This window comes from Suncus etruscus, chromosome 6 (genome assembly GCF_024139225.1).
Source record: "Suncus etruscus isolate mSunEtr1 chromosome 6, mSunEtr1.pri.cur, whole genome shotgun sequence".
NCBI lineage: Eukaryota > Metazoa > Chordata > Mammalia > Eulipotyphla > Soricidae > Suncus > Suncus etruscus.
The window spans coordinates 58646628-58661625 of NC_064853.1; the positions used below are offsets into that span (position 1 = coordinate 58646628).

General features: G+C 36.9%; 1 protein-coding gene across 1 annotated transcript in view; it reads left to right on the forward strand.

The window, feature by feature from the left end:
- The window catches only part of LRRC34 (leucine rich repeat containing 34), a 46711-nt gene that overhangs the window by 31175 nt on the left and 538 nt on the right, over positions 1 to 14998 (forward strand). The window contains exons 6-9 of the mRNA XM_049774491.1: positions 2867 to 2962; positions 7966 to 8120; positions 8473 to 8628; positions 12170 to 12296. Coding sequence (XP_049630448.1) covers positions 2867 to 2962; positions 7966 to 8120; positions 8473 to 8628; positions 12170 to 12296 — 534 coding nt within the window. The remainder of the gene's footprint in view (positions 1 to 2866; positions 2963 to 7965; positions 8121 to 8472; positions 8629 to 12169; positions 12297 to 14998) is intronic.

Here is a 14998-nt window from a genome sequence, read left to right on the forward strand (position 1 = left end):
TTTCCTTCATATATTTCTTTAGATGTATTTCCTTAACAGGTATAATTCTTTTGGGAGGCCACACACGGTAACGCTCAGGGGTTACTCCTGGCTATGCGCTCAAAAATTGCTCCTGGCTTGGGGGACCATATGGGACACTGGAGGATCAAACCATGGTTTATCCAAGGCTAGTGTGGGCAAAGCAGACAACTTACCACTTGTGCCACCATTCCAGCCCTAATAGATATAATTCTTATCTTGTATTTCCTTATGTAGATGTAATTTTGTTTAGTAGGAAATTCTGGTAGATAAATTTCTCTTGAGTTCTGAGTTTATGTTAGAACTAAGTTATATAGGGATTGTTTAGCTTGTTATTTTTTATCCTCATATGCAATAGTAGTAACATGTCCCTAGTTTCGATCTTGCTGACCCTCTGACCTCCCCTGTTTGCCTCTATGACAAACATTTTTCTTCTCTTTCTTTCTCTCCATTTTCCCTTTTAGACACTATAGTTTGCAATATTTTTACTGAAGGGGTATCATTCATATGACTTACCTACCTCCTTTTAGCACCAGTTCTCAGAAATTCTCTAAGGTCATAGAACTGTCAAGAATGAAGTTTGTATGGAATCATAATATACCCCCAAATAGCAAAACCTATACTGAAAATAAAAAATTGGGAAGCATCCCATTAGATAACTTGAGACTATACTATATACTATGAAGTTAGAGTGATAAATACACCATGACACTGTAATAAGAATACTCTTCAACTAATTTATGGGTTAGAATTGAGCATCCAAAGACAAATCTCAGAACTGTGGTCAACTAATTTTCAAAAAAGCAGATGAGGGGGCCGGCGAGGTGGCGCTATAGGTAAGGTGTCTGCCTTGCAAGCGCTAGCCAAGGAAAGGACCGTGGTTCGATCCCCCGGTGTCCCATATGGTTCCCCCCAAGCCAGGGGCAATTTCTGAGCGCGTAGCCAGGAGTAACCCCTGAGCATCTAACGGGTGTGGCCCGAAAAACCAAAGGAAAAAAAAAAAAAAAAAAAGCAGATGAGTATAACAATGGAGTAAAGATATCCTCATCAACAAATGGTGCTGGGCAAACTGGATAACCACATGCATTAAAATAAAGAATATTTCACACTTAAACAAGTCAATTCAGAGTGGGGGAAATGTTGAGATCAGATTGGAATCCACAAAATACATTGAGGAAAATATAAGCAGAATGCTCCATTATTTGAACCTCAAAGATGTTTTCAATGATCTGATTCTAATTGGAAAATAAAAAGCAATTAAAACATTTTTTTGAACTATAAATTTCAGATTTCTTTAAATTTGGTAAAAGAAATAAGTTAAAATGAAAAGGCACTCTGATGAGTAGAAGAAAATATTTGTACTCAATATATCAGAAAAGGGTTTCTGTGCATAATGTATAAAGATCAGCAACAACATACATTCAAAAACCCTATCAGAAAATGGAAGAGGAAATGAACACTTTTCTGCAGAAGACAGACCTTGACCTTCTCAATAGGCACATGAAAAAGTGTTTATTATCACTTATTATTAGGAAAATCTAGATCAAAATGACAATGAGATATCATAAGTACCAGTGAGATGTACATATTAAAAAACTAGGAATATTCGGTGTTGGCAGTGATGTGGTAAAAAAGGAATAGTCATTCATTGGTAGTAGAAATGTGTGGTTCATGGAAAACTGCATGTTTCTCAGAATTTGGTAATTGAGCTGCCATATATATGATCCAGCAATTTCTATTTTTGAGTGCATTTTCAATTTCTGAGTGCATGTCTTACATATACATGATTCTGGTTCGATTTCTGTCTACATGGTTCCGAAGTATTGCTGGATGTACTCCTGAAAGTCCTGAGCATTGTTGGGTGGCCAGATTTTCCTGGCACCGCAGCAACAAATATACCACTTTCTGGAACCCTGGCATTGAACATTTTGCACATTTGGCTAAGAATCACTAGAAGGGACTACCAGTCTTCTAAAGTGCCATTTGGAAGACAACATCCCACACACAAAATTAAGAGATCATCCCTGTTCTAGAGATATCACACAATAGGCTGACCACTTGTATTGTGTGCAGTAGACTAGGTTAAATCCCCAGTACTTCTTGATCCTCTGAGTACTGTAAGGAAAAAAAATGTGGAGCAGTGACCCAGAAATATCCCCCAGCACTGCCATTTGTGGCCCTAAAACCCAAAACAATTTTTTATATTAAAAATAATAATAGAAGCTGGAGAGATAGTACAGCAAGTAAGGCATTTGCCTCACACATGGCTCATCAGATTTTGCTCTCTGGCATACTAGTTGGTTCCCCAAGCACCTCCAAGAGTAATTCCTGAGTGCAGAGCCAGGAGTTACCCCTGAGTACCAGGTGTGGCCCAAAACCAAAATATGATGATGATAAGATGATGATGATGATGATGATGATGATGATAAAGATCATGTTTCTCTGTGGGGAAATTGACAACATGGCAAGAGAAAGCTTACTAAGTAGTTCACAAGTTACTGGGGTGTGATGGTGGCCATAGAAAAGGACTAAATTTGAGATGTAACTTTTGGAGGCAGATTCTTTAAGACTGACTGATAAGAAGGTAAGAAAATGAGGCGCAGGACTGGAGAGATAGCACAGCAGTAGGGTATTTGCCTTGTGTGCAGCCAACCCAGGACGGACCCGACTTGAATTCCTGGCATCCCATATAGTCCCCTGAGCCTTCTAGGGGTGATTTCTGAGTGCAGAGGCAGGAGTGACCCCTGAGCAACGCTAAGTGTGGCCTAAAAGCAAAAACAACAAGAAAGATGAGGTGCAGATTTTCTGACAGAACATTATTTATCTTAATGAATCTGCCTGTTTCCAGGAAATGCAAAGTTTGATAGCATTTGCTACAGTCCTGACTCAAAACCAAACACTTATGGGCATCAACTTAAACCGACCTATACTATATGGAGAACAGGTATGTATTCAGAATTATGGCAGCTAACATTACATGTAAAAAAATTAAGCAAAATTTAGGATTATGTCTAGGATCATGAATGCATTTAAATTTTAGAATTGTATTTAAATCTTATAGACTTCTTCCACATAAAATCTTTAAGGGAAGGGAGGACTGGGGATATACCAGGGGTACTCAGGGGCTACAACTGGAAAAATATAATTATTGATAGTATATTTATAACTAATTGTGATTTTAATATTTTATATATTATTAATATTATTTACATACTATTGATGTGATTTTACTATATGTATTATTTGATTTTACTTGTAATTTATTTTATTTTATTTTATTTATTATTATTTCATTTGAGTGTTCCATACCTGGCTGCACTCAGAGCTTGTTCCTGGCTCAGTGCTCTGGAACACTCAATCCTACTGGTGCAAGCACTCCATCATGTGTTCTGTTGAATCAAACCTGGTTCAGTAGCATGCAAACTAAGTGCTTCACCCCATGTACTACTATATCTCAAGTCCTAAATGTGATTTTAGATGTTGCATTTTTTTTTCTTTTTGGTTTTTGGGTCACCCCCTGGCAGCGCTCAGGGGTTACTCCTGGCTCTATGATCAGAAATTGCTCCTAGCAGGCTCGGGGGACCATATGAGATGCTAGGATTTGAACCACTGTCCTTCTGCTTACAAGGCAAACGCTCTACCTCCACACTATCTTTCCGGCCCCAGATGTTGCATATTTTTATATAAACACCATGGTTACAAGATTGTCCAAAGTAGTTATTTTTCACAGATAAAGTTGTTCATGATTGAGTTACAGTACACAATGTATAATAACATTCATTAGTGCACATTTCCCACCACCAATGTCAACAGTGTCCCTCTCTAGATGTTGCATATTTAAGCAGTAAATGTTACTTTTTTCTCAATAAAACTCAATGTTGCAACAAGTAATTGTGAGAAGCAAGGTAGTTAAGATGAGAACATAAAGGATTTAAATTTTAAAAATATTATAAGATCCTAAAGAAAAATTTTAAAGAATTATGGGATCCCAGACATTTTCTTTTTTATACTGATGTGAGTAAATCATTTTATCTTTGTAATTATGGGTTAAAATGGCAAATATGAATGAACAACACTCTAAACTTGGATTTGGCCCTATTGGTTGACTGCAAGCTGGAGACAGTAGTATAGCTCCTTATATACTATAAGGCTTCTCCTTGCTCCTTAACATTAAAGGATAATTTTTCATGAGTTGGTCGGCTAGAGAATAATAACTCATTATTACTGATCTAAGCAGAAATAACTACATATAGGGGCCATAGCAATAGCACAGGTAGGGTGTTTGCCTTGCACTTGGCCAAAACAGGACAAACCCCGGTTCGATTCCCAGCATCCCATATGGTCCCCCATGCCTGCCAGGAGTGATTTCTGAGCACAGAGCCAGAAGTAACGCCTGAGCTCTGCCAGGTGTGACCCAAAAACCAAAGAAACCAAACCAAACAAAAAAGAACTATATCTGTCTATCTACATGCATATATATATTTCTTTATAATATATAATATAGATTAAATACATCTATGAAAAGTATAGTCTATAAGATACTTATTTCACTGTTCCATATTTGTAATTATTTTAAACTATCACTTCACATTAGTGAAAGTAACATATTAAAATTAGAAACAAGTGTTTGCAAGGGAGTGGAAGGAAAAGAACTCTCATATATTGTTGGTAGGAATGTAGTAAATTGATATAACCTTCAGCAAACTGAAGATTTCTTTAAAAACTGCAGTTCTTAGAGGGCCATAGGAATGCCCTACCTACTCTAGTATTTTTCTTTCACCCCTCACCATATTTTAGAATACGGAAGTAACTAATTTTAATTATCTATTTTAAATACTAATAAATACTAATATAATACTAACAGATTATTAGTATTAATTTAGTGCTAATAGCTTATTATTTTAAATATTATGCAAGTAATCTAAAATATGTTGTAATTTAAAATAAGTTGTAGGGGCCAGAGAGAGCACAATAGTAGGGCATTTGCCTTGCATTCAGCCCACCCAGGAGGGACCCAGTTTGATTCCCGGCATCCCATATGATTCCCCCAGCCTGCCAGGTGGATTTCTGAATGCAAAGCTAGAATTAACCCAGAGCACCACTGGGTGAGGCCCCAACACAACCAATCAATAAATCAAGAGTTTAAAAAAATTTGTTGGGGCCAGAGATTTAGCACAGTGGTAGGGCATTTGCCTTGCATGCAGCCGACCAGGGAGGGACCCAGATTGATTCCTGGCATTCCATATGGTCCCCTAGCCTGCCAGGGGCAATTTCTGAGTGCAGATCCCTGAGCTCCACTGGGTGTGGCCCAAAAATCTATCAATGAATCAATCAAGTTTAAAAAAAATAAGTTGCAATCTGAAATTACACTGTAATTATTTCCCCTTTTATTGCTGATCTATTTCAACATTTTTTTCTTGTGAGTCTAGATAAAGGTTTATTTTTTTTGTTTATTCTTTCATAAAGCCAACTCCTGTTTTCATTGATTCTTTGAATTACTTGGTTTCTATGCTGTTGATTTTTGCTCAAACTATTTCCCTCCTACATTTTGGGTCCATTTTTGAAATGGTTAGGTCGTTGATTTGGGCTTTTAAAAAATTTAATGTAGGCATGCAAAGCTATGATTTTTCCTCATATTACAGCTTTTGCTGTATCCCATAGATTCTGATAGTTTGTATCTTTTTTTACATTATTTTCAAGAAATCTTTTTATTTCATCATTGATTTTCTCTGTAATCCAGTTCTTATTTTGCAGTGTTTCTTTCAGCTCTCATGAGTTAGAAGTTTTCTCTATCATATTATTGTGGTTAATTTCTACTTTCACGGAATTATGGTGTGAGAAAGTACTTTGTACAATTTTTATATTTGTAAATTTATATGTTTCGGTTATTCTCTATCCTGAATACTCTCAGGAATGTTTTTTCTTGTTTGGAGGGATGAAGAATCTGTATATGTCTAACAATACCAGTCCATTTAGTTTCTCTTTTAGGGTTCTTACAAAGATTTATTTGGAAAAGTATATATACTTGCCCTTGGATGAATCAATGGTATGGTATACCACTGGAACTATGGTGGTGAGAGCAATGGTTTCTATATCAAATTGTAAAGCTTTACTCCCTGAAATTCTTTAGAAACCAGTGATATATTGTTTTTTTTTTTAAGGAAAAAATGGACTCATAAATAGTACAGTAAGTAAGGCACTTGTCAGCTGACTCAGGTTTAATATGCCACACCATATAAAGTCCCCTGTGCATTTCCAGAGCCAAGAGTAAAACCAGGTATAACTGAAAACAAGAAAGTGAAGAGGGAGTTGAGATTAAAAAAAAATGAGAGTACAGAGTAATAGCACAGCAGGAGGGCCGTTTGCTTTGCACATGGCTGACCCAGGATGGACCTCGGTTCAATCCTCACCATCCCATATGGTGCCCAAGTCAGGAGCAATTTCTGGGTGCATAGCCAGGAGTAATCTTGAGCATCACCAGGCATGGCTCAAAAAAAAAAAAAAAACAAATAAATAAAAAATGAATAGGATACAACATCGATGTAAATATATTAAGAAAACATAAATAAGAGCCTGGCGAGATAATAGCAGGTACTGCACTTGACTTGTACCTACTGAACTGGATTCAATTCCTGAAAGCCTATATGGTCTCTTGAAGACCACCAGAAATGATCTCTGAGAATAGAGCCACAAGTAAGCCCTGAGCACCACTGGTTGTGACCCAGAAACACACATACACACACACACACACACACACACACACACACACACACAGAGAAATGAAATAAACAGATATCTTTATATATTGTTTACAAACTAATGAGTGAAAAATCAAAAGCAAACAGTAGGAGGCTACAAGAAAATGTTCAAAACAGTGTTTTTCAACCAAAGGCCATGTGGCACTCAGGATTCCAGAATAATCAAAGGGCACTCAGGTGAACATTATGTAAATGGAAGGGGGGCAAAGCATAAGACTGTCACAGTCAGAAAAGTTTGAGGAGCCAATAATAGTAACTGATTGTTATACTCAGTACATGATGGGAACTACTGTTTTTATATTTTTCTTCTTGAATTACATATTTAAAACTATTAACCATTCCTCTTCATCATTTCAGTTTGAACATTTTACAGGTGTCTGCTGCCAGTGTTTTATTATTTTTTTTTCTTTTCTTTTCTTTTTTTTTTTTTTTGGATTTTGGGCCATACTTGGTGACACTCAGAGTTACTCCTGGCTGTGTGCTCAGAAATTGCTTCTGGCTTGGGAGACCATATGAGATGTCTCGGGTCAGCCACATGCAAGGCAAATGCCCTACCACTGCGTTATCACTCTGGACCCTCATATTCCTTTGAACATTTTGCAGGTGTCTCCTGCCAGTGTTTTTGTTTGTTTTTATGTTTTGTTTGTTTTTTTTGTTTTGGTTTTTGAGCCACACAGGGTGACACTCGGGAGTTACTCCTGGCTATGCACTCAGAAATCGCTCCTGGCTTGGGGGACTATATGGGACACTGGGGGGATCGAACCGTAGTCCGTCCCAGGCTAACGCACACAAGGCAGATGCCTTAAGGCTTGCACCATGGCTCCCTGCCATTGTTTTTAAATGCAGATATCATTATTATTATTATTTTGTTTTGGGGCCATACCAGACTGTAATCAGGGGCTATTCTTTACTGTGCTCAGGAATCATTCCTGGCAGACTTAGGGGACCATATGGAATTCCAGGGGTCAAAGCTGGGTCAGCTGCGTGCAAAGCAAATGCCCCTACCTGCTGTTATTGCTCCAGTCCCAAAGATGATATGATGGCAATGTTTTTTTTTAAGCCAGAACAAAAGTAGATTGTAGACTAATTATCTTAACTGATCATCTTTTAAAGTGAGCTAAATAATAGTATATTTAAAAGACAAGTACTGTTTCAAAATTGTATTTTAGAAAAAATTATTTGTTTTTAGGAAGAATCCACAGTTCACTTAAGCCACATGTTAAAAGAAAATCACAACCTTGTTGAATTACACATGTGCAAGCATAATATTAAAAACTGGGGAATGAAATATTTATGTGAGGCATTGTATATGAACAGAAGCCTACGCTACCTTGATGTCAGCTGGTAAGTGACAATTTAAACATTTAGTAACTCCAAAGTTAAGTCTTGGAAATAATTTATATAAATACTCAGAATACATAAAATATTTTATGACATTATATTTCACAGATTAGCATATAGCTATTGGTAACTTTTCATCTTACACCTTATTTTAGTCTTCTGAAAACTTGACTTAATTGTGTAAATCAAGTGGAATATTTTATGGCACATTTTTGTTAATTTTCTGGGATATTAAATGATAAAAATATTCACTAACAGTTATTTGACTAATGTAACAACTTCTAAGCATTTTTATAAATAATAAAAGAATACTGTGCATCTTAAAATATAATCTTCGTATTTTTTTCTTTCCCAGCAATAACATAACTCGTGATGGAATGATGTTTTTGGCTGATATGTTGAAAAAAAATACTGCCCTAGAAGTAATAGATATTTCTTTTAACAGAATAGAAAATGTAGGAGCAAAATATCTCAGTGAAACTCTTGCTTCACACAACAGAAGTCTTAAAGCGTTAGTATGGTTTTTATATTTCAAATAACATAAATTACATTGTTAAAATACTACCCCAAACCTCTCTTAATGTGCATGATGAAATACACATTTTAAATGGGCATACTAGTAAGTTACAATAAATATTTTGGTTTCTTGTTTTTTAAAAGTAGTGTCTTTTTTTTTTTTCTTCATTTTTTTGGATTTTTGGGCCACTCAGTGATGCTCAGGGGTTACTCCTGGCTATGCGTTCAGAAATCACACCTGGCTTGGGAGACCATATAGAACACCAGGGATCAAACTGTGGTTCGTTAGTCAGCCACATGCAAGGCAAATGCCCTCCCACTGTGCCATCGTTCCAGCCTCAAAAGTAACATCTTTTTAAAATTACACTGAATCTAGTATCTATCCTATGGTTGATGATAAGATAGCTCATTGTGTTAAAATGTATGCTTTACATGCAGGAGATTTGGGGTAATCCCTGGCCTAGAATCATCTCACAAACATTACCAGGACTGATCCCTGTGATCACCAAGCCATTTGTAGCTCTGGTGTACTACTAGGTGTGTTCTAAAAACAAATAAGATTTTGATAATAAAATTCCGATTGCCATTCCTATTTATAAGTCTAACCGAAAAATCATAATTAAATATTATATTTTCCATGGGTTTGTCATAAATGTGAGGGTCTTGTCAAATGCTTTCTCTGCATCTATTAATATGATCATATAGTTTTTTATTTTTCCTTTTGTTGATATGTATTACATTGATTGACTTGCATATGTTAAACCATCCTTGCATGTCTGGAGCAAACCCTACTCAATCATGGTGTATGAGCTTCTTGATGAGCTATCCTATTTGCAAGGATTTTGTTGAGGATCTTTGCATCTATGTTTATCAAAGATATTGGTCTGTAGTTATCTTATTTTGTGGCATCTCTGTCTGCTTTTGGTATCAGGTTGATGGTAGCCTCATAAAAACTATTTGGGAGTGTCTGTTTCTTCAATTTTCTGGAAGAACCTGAAAAAGATTCACAGTAGGTCCTCTTAAAGGGTATGAAAGACATGTTGTTCTATATACCTTATGGTATCAGGTCTGATATCAAGGTCTTTAATCCCTTTGGACTTTACCTATGTACATGATGTTAACTGGGGGTCTATGTTCGCTTTTTTGCAAGTGGCTAATCAGTTCTGCCAGCACCACTTGTTGAAGAGGTTTTCCTGGTCCACTTAGGATTTCTTGCTCCTTTGTCAAAAATTAGGTAATTGTATGTCTGGGGAACATTGTCTCAGAACTCAAGCCTATTCCACTGATCTGAGGGTCTGTCTTTATTCCAATACCATGCTGTTTTGATAACTATTGCTTCATAGTAAAGTTTAAAGTTGGGAAAAGTAATGCTTCCATTTTCCTTTTCCTTTTGTTTCTAGAAGCTTGTTGGTAGAGTCTTTAGGGTTTTCTAAGTAGAGTATCATGCATCTGCAAACAGTGAGAGCTTAACTTCTTCCTTTCCTATCTGGATTCCCTTGATATCTTTTTCTTGCCTGATCACTATAACAAGCACTTCCAGTACTATGTTGAAGAGGAGTGGTGAGAGTGGACAGCCTTGTCTTGTACCAGAATTTAGAGGAAAGGCTTTTAGTTTTTCTCCATTGAGGATATTTGCCATTGGCTTGTGGTAGATGGCTTCAACTAGATTGAGAAAGGTTTCTTTCATTCCCATCTTGCTGAGAGTTTTGATCAAGAATGGGTGTTGGAAAAACTCAATTTTATTGAGTTTTATCATATTTCACCACTGCCTTTTGGCATTGAGAGTTGTGATAAGTCTACTGTAATTCTTAAGGATGCCCTCTTTGTATATAATTCCCCTTTTTGATCATATTGCTTTCAGTATTCTATCCTGTCTCTGGCTTTCATCATTGTAACTATTATGTGCCTTGGGGTGCTTTTCTTTGGATCTCTTTTAGCTGATACTCTTCAGGCATCTAGAATTCAGTTGCATGCACTCTTTAGTTTTGAGAATTACTCAGTAATAATGTCCCTAACTGTTGATTCTTCATCAGGGTCTTTCTTCCTGGGTCTCTGGGCCCCAAATGATTCGTATGTTGTTTCTACTGAGTTTATCCCAGAGCTCTATTGTTATCTGTTCACTTTCTTTGAGGATTTTTCCCCCAGCCTCTTCTCTTGTATGGAGGAGTTGTGCAACTCATCTAGCTTGTCAATTCTGTCTTCAGTAGGTGCTATTCTGCTGGTGAGGCTTTCTAGTGAGGTTTTCATTTCACCTACCAAGTTTTTTAATTCTGATATTTTTTTGAAGTTCTCTCATTTATACACTCATATCCTCTTGAGTCTTTTGGGCTGTCTCTTCCATCATTTCTCTAAGCTTGTTGATTTGTAACATTTCCTCTCTAAAGTTCTAACCAGAAATGTTATGTAGGTGGCAGGTGTTGGTTGGCTCTCAAGAACTAGTTTCTTCAGTCACAAGGTGTGGTGGGGTTCTGTGTAGTTTCCCATTGTGAATTTTGATATACGGTGCTCTTATTAAGTTTTGTGGTAAAGCTACATGACTGAAAAAAATGCTCACCTATGGAGCAAAATGGAGTGGCTGCACTCTTGCTGGTCACACTCAGCTGACCTCAAGCTGGTTTTTTTTTTAATATAATAATTTTTATTTTGACCAAAGTGGATTACATATCTTTCACAGTAATATTTTAGGTACATACTGACATTGAATCATTCCCACCACCAAAGTTGTCCTCCCTCCACTCCCGTTCCCAGCTTGCATCCCATATCCACCTCCCTTTACCCCCTCTGGCTGCTAGTATAAATGGTCCCACCTGTGTCTAGCTTGTTGTAGATTGGGTATCAATTCTGTTGTCGCTGGCTTTGGATTTGGTATTTAAGTCTGATCATTTTTATTACTATTTAGTGATCCTACAACAGTTTGGTCTTGATACCCTCTATTATTTCCCCCTCAATTTGAGAGGCAAAACAAGATGGTTCAAGTTATGTGGTTCTGTTTGAAGAAAAGAAAAAAAATAAAATGGGGTAAAAATCAAACAAGCAAAAATGGGCGGAGTCCTTAGAGGCTATAAATATCAATTTGAGAGAAGAAAGGGAAAAGGGGAGAGAAACACAACAGCAATACAAAAAGAAAAATCCAAAAATCCAAAAAGCACTACAGCAATAAAGATAACCGCCACACAATAACCACAGTCCTGAAATAAAAACAAAACAAAGCACAAAATAAATGAAAACAACACCACCAATAACAAAACCAAAAACATTTTGTGCTGCCTTTTTTTTTTTTTTTCTGCATAGGCACAGTAAATATTGGGGAGATTAGAAAGGGAATTCCCTTGGCCAAAGAGATACAGGGTTTCTCCACCCCTTAAGTATACTGTCATGGGAATTTTTCCCCCCAAACTCTGCCCATAACCTACAGGTAGCTGGGGCTGGTTCACATAGTTCTTACCCAGAGATTAACCCAATCTCTGGCTATTGCTTGCAAAAGCTGATCTCTTGCTGGTCTCTTACTACTTTTTAAATTTCCTTTTCCCCCATAGGTTGTCAGTTGTAAGCAACAGCATAAGTGGAGAAGGACTTGTTGCACTTTCACAAGCAATGGAGAAAAACCCCATATTCTCTCATATTTACATTTGGGGAAACAAATTTGATGAGGCTACATATATAGTAAGTATGTTAATCTTCACTGAGTCTCTTTCTAGAATCTTCTCTATAATATCAGATATTATTTTATAGGTGTCATAGGAGTGAATATAAAATCATCAACACTGCAATCTCACTAATTTTCACAAATGTCTGAAACTTTAGTTACTGTGAAAGTGAATCTGATAAAGTCAGATCCCAAGGCAAGTAGGAAGTTTAGATTAAAAAATCATCCAAGAACCATGTCTGGATAATCACTCCAACAATCCTTTATTTTAGGTGCGGATGAGATGCATTTGCATACATATAATATTATTCATACATACATATATATATATGTTTACACATTACTAGCCAATTTGGTTAAGAGGAAAACAGGAAAAGTAGAAAAACAGGGCAAGTGCTCTGTTTAAAGGAAAGACAGGATGTGTGCTCTAGCTAGAGAGAACAGGATGTTTGTTGTTTAGGAAGAAAAACAAGATGTGTGATGTTAGGCTCTGTATGTTTAGCTACATTATTGGATAATTTTATGATTAAAATAGCAAAAGATACTTAAAGTATCGTGTATTCAAAGTCAGTGAAGGAACAGGGTAAATAAAGTATACCTTTGTATGCATAAACCTGGGTTTAATTTCTACACTGGTGTTTGTGTGTGTGTGTGTGTGTGTGTGTGTGTGTGTGTGTGTGTGTGTGTTAGTGAATTATAGTCCCAATTACTCAAAAATTAAAATTAAACTCAATTGTTGATTTATCCTAAACTTTACGTGGCATTACCTCCAATCCAGTCTACAGTAATTTAATCAACACAGAATGAGTAGTTAAAAAAAAAAAAAAGCTAAGTACTAGAGAAATAGTACAGCAGGGAAAGATGCTTGCCTTGCATGTACCTGACCTGGGTTTAATCCATGGCCTCCCATATGGCCTCCCAAGCTCAGGCAGGAATGATTTCTGAGTTCAGAGCCAGGAGTCACCCCTGAGGATTGCTGGCTATACCTGCCCCCCCCCCCAAAAAAAAAAAAGCCAAAACAAAACAAACAAGCTAGGAACATTTTGGGCAGAGTTGTGACTTGAGTTTTAGAGCACACGTCTCATGTAAGTTCCTATGAATCCTTGTTAACATGACCCAAAATGTAGTTTTGATGATCCAAGATGTCCTAGTTCTAGCAGAAATGAAGTCAGGTCAGGTACTCACTCCCTAAACATTGCTGCATTAGGTCAGAAAATAAATATAGGGACCAAAGTGATAGCATAGTGGGTAGGGAATTTGCATTGCATGTGACTGACCTGGGTTCGATTCCCAACATCCCATATGGTCCCATGAGCCTGCCAGGAGTAATTTCTGAGCACAGATCCTGGAGTAACCCCTGAGTGCTGCTGGGTGTGGCTCAAAACAAACACAACATTTGCACAGAAATAAAAATGTTTAAAATATAAAAATATTTAGAATGTATGTAGAGATCCTGAAACTACTTTTAGAACAAAAAATCATCGCAGTATAGTTTCTTTTTAGAAAGAATGAAGAAAATAAATTTTAGGTGTCAGAGAAGTAATACAGTGGGTAAAGTGCTTGACAGCTGATTCAAGTTCGATCCCCAGCACCACATAATGTCCCCAGAAAAGATCTGAGCAGAGCCAGAAGTAACCCTAACAGCTGGTGTGTATACCCTCAAAAAGGTGGAAAAATTAAAATTCTCGGATGAGGTAGTGGGATGGGATCATGATGACCAATTGAAGTATGTTAGGCATTAGCTGTATAAGGTCTTCACTTCAAATCTGGTTACAAGCACACAGACTATTTGCAAATTTCAGACTAAAAATGATTATTAAAACACACACAGCATTGTTTTGAAATGTTCTTTCAAGGCAGGAAGCTGCTGGCCTTTCAAATATTTGTCTAAATTCTTGCCCTTTCTCCATAATTGCAACTTTATTAACAAATTGTTTTACATTTTTATGACACCCATAGAGACACTAGTGATCCATAAGATACATACAGTAAGAAATTAGGCAGTCATCTAGGCCAACAACTAACATCCATGGGAATTGTCTTCTTAGCCTAGTTTTATTAGCTTCAGGGAAGTTCATGTACTCTATACAGCCATATAGCCAAATCCGATGCTGTTTATTTTCCTGAGGAATGAGTCTCTCCCTGTCATTAGATTTTTAAGAATATACAACCAGGAGCAGAAACAATAGCACAGCATGTAGGCCATTACTTGCTTGCAGCAAAGTTCAATACCAGGGTTCAATACCCAGCATCCCATATGGTCCCAGAGTAATTTTTGAGCTCAGAGCCAGGAGTAACTCCTGAGCACTGCTGGGTGTGACCCCAAAACAAACAAACAAAAAAAAAAACAAAAATACAATCACCCACACCTTTAACTAAAACCATTTTGGTCATGAGAAGTTGAGTTCAGAAATTGGTAATAGAGTGCTTGCTTTGGCAGCACACATACTAAAATTGGAAAGGCAGAGAAGAAATTGGTAATAAAATCATTGTCAAAATATGCTTACATATTAAAACTTAAAATTTTTACAAGTACATTTTTACAAGTACAAGTACATTGTACATAATTAAGTATAACATATAAAAACATAAAATTCAGTATTCAGGATTTTTGTTTTGGAGCCACACTCAGTGACACTCAGGCTGTGTGCTCAGAAATAACTCCTGGCTAGAGGGACTATATGGAATCCCAGGGATTGAACCAAGTCCGTCCTGGATC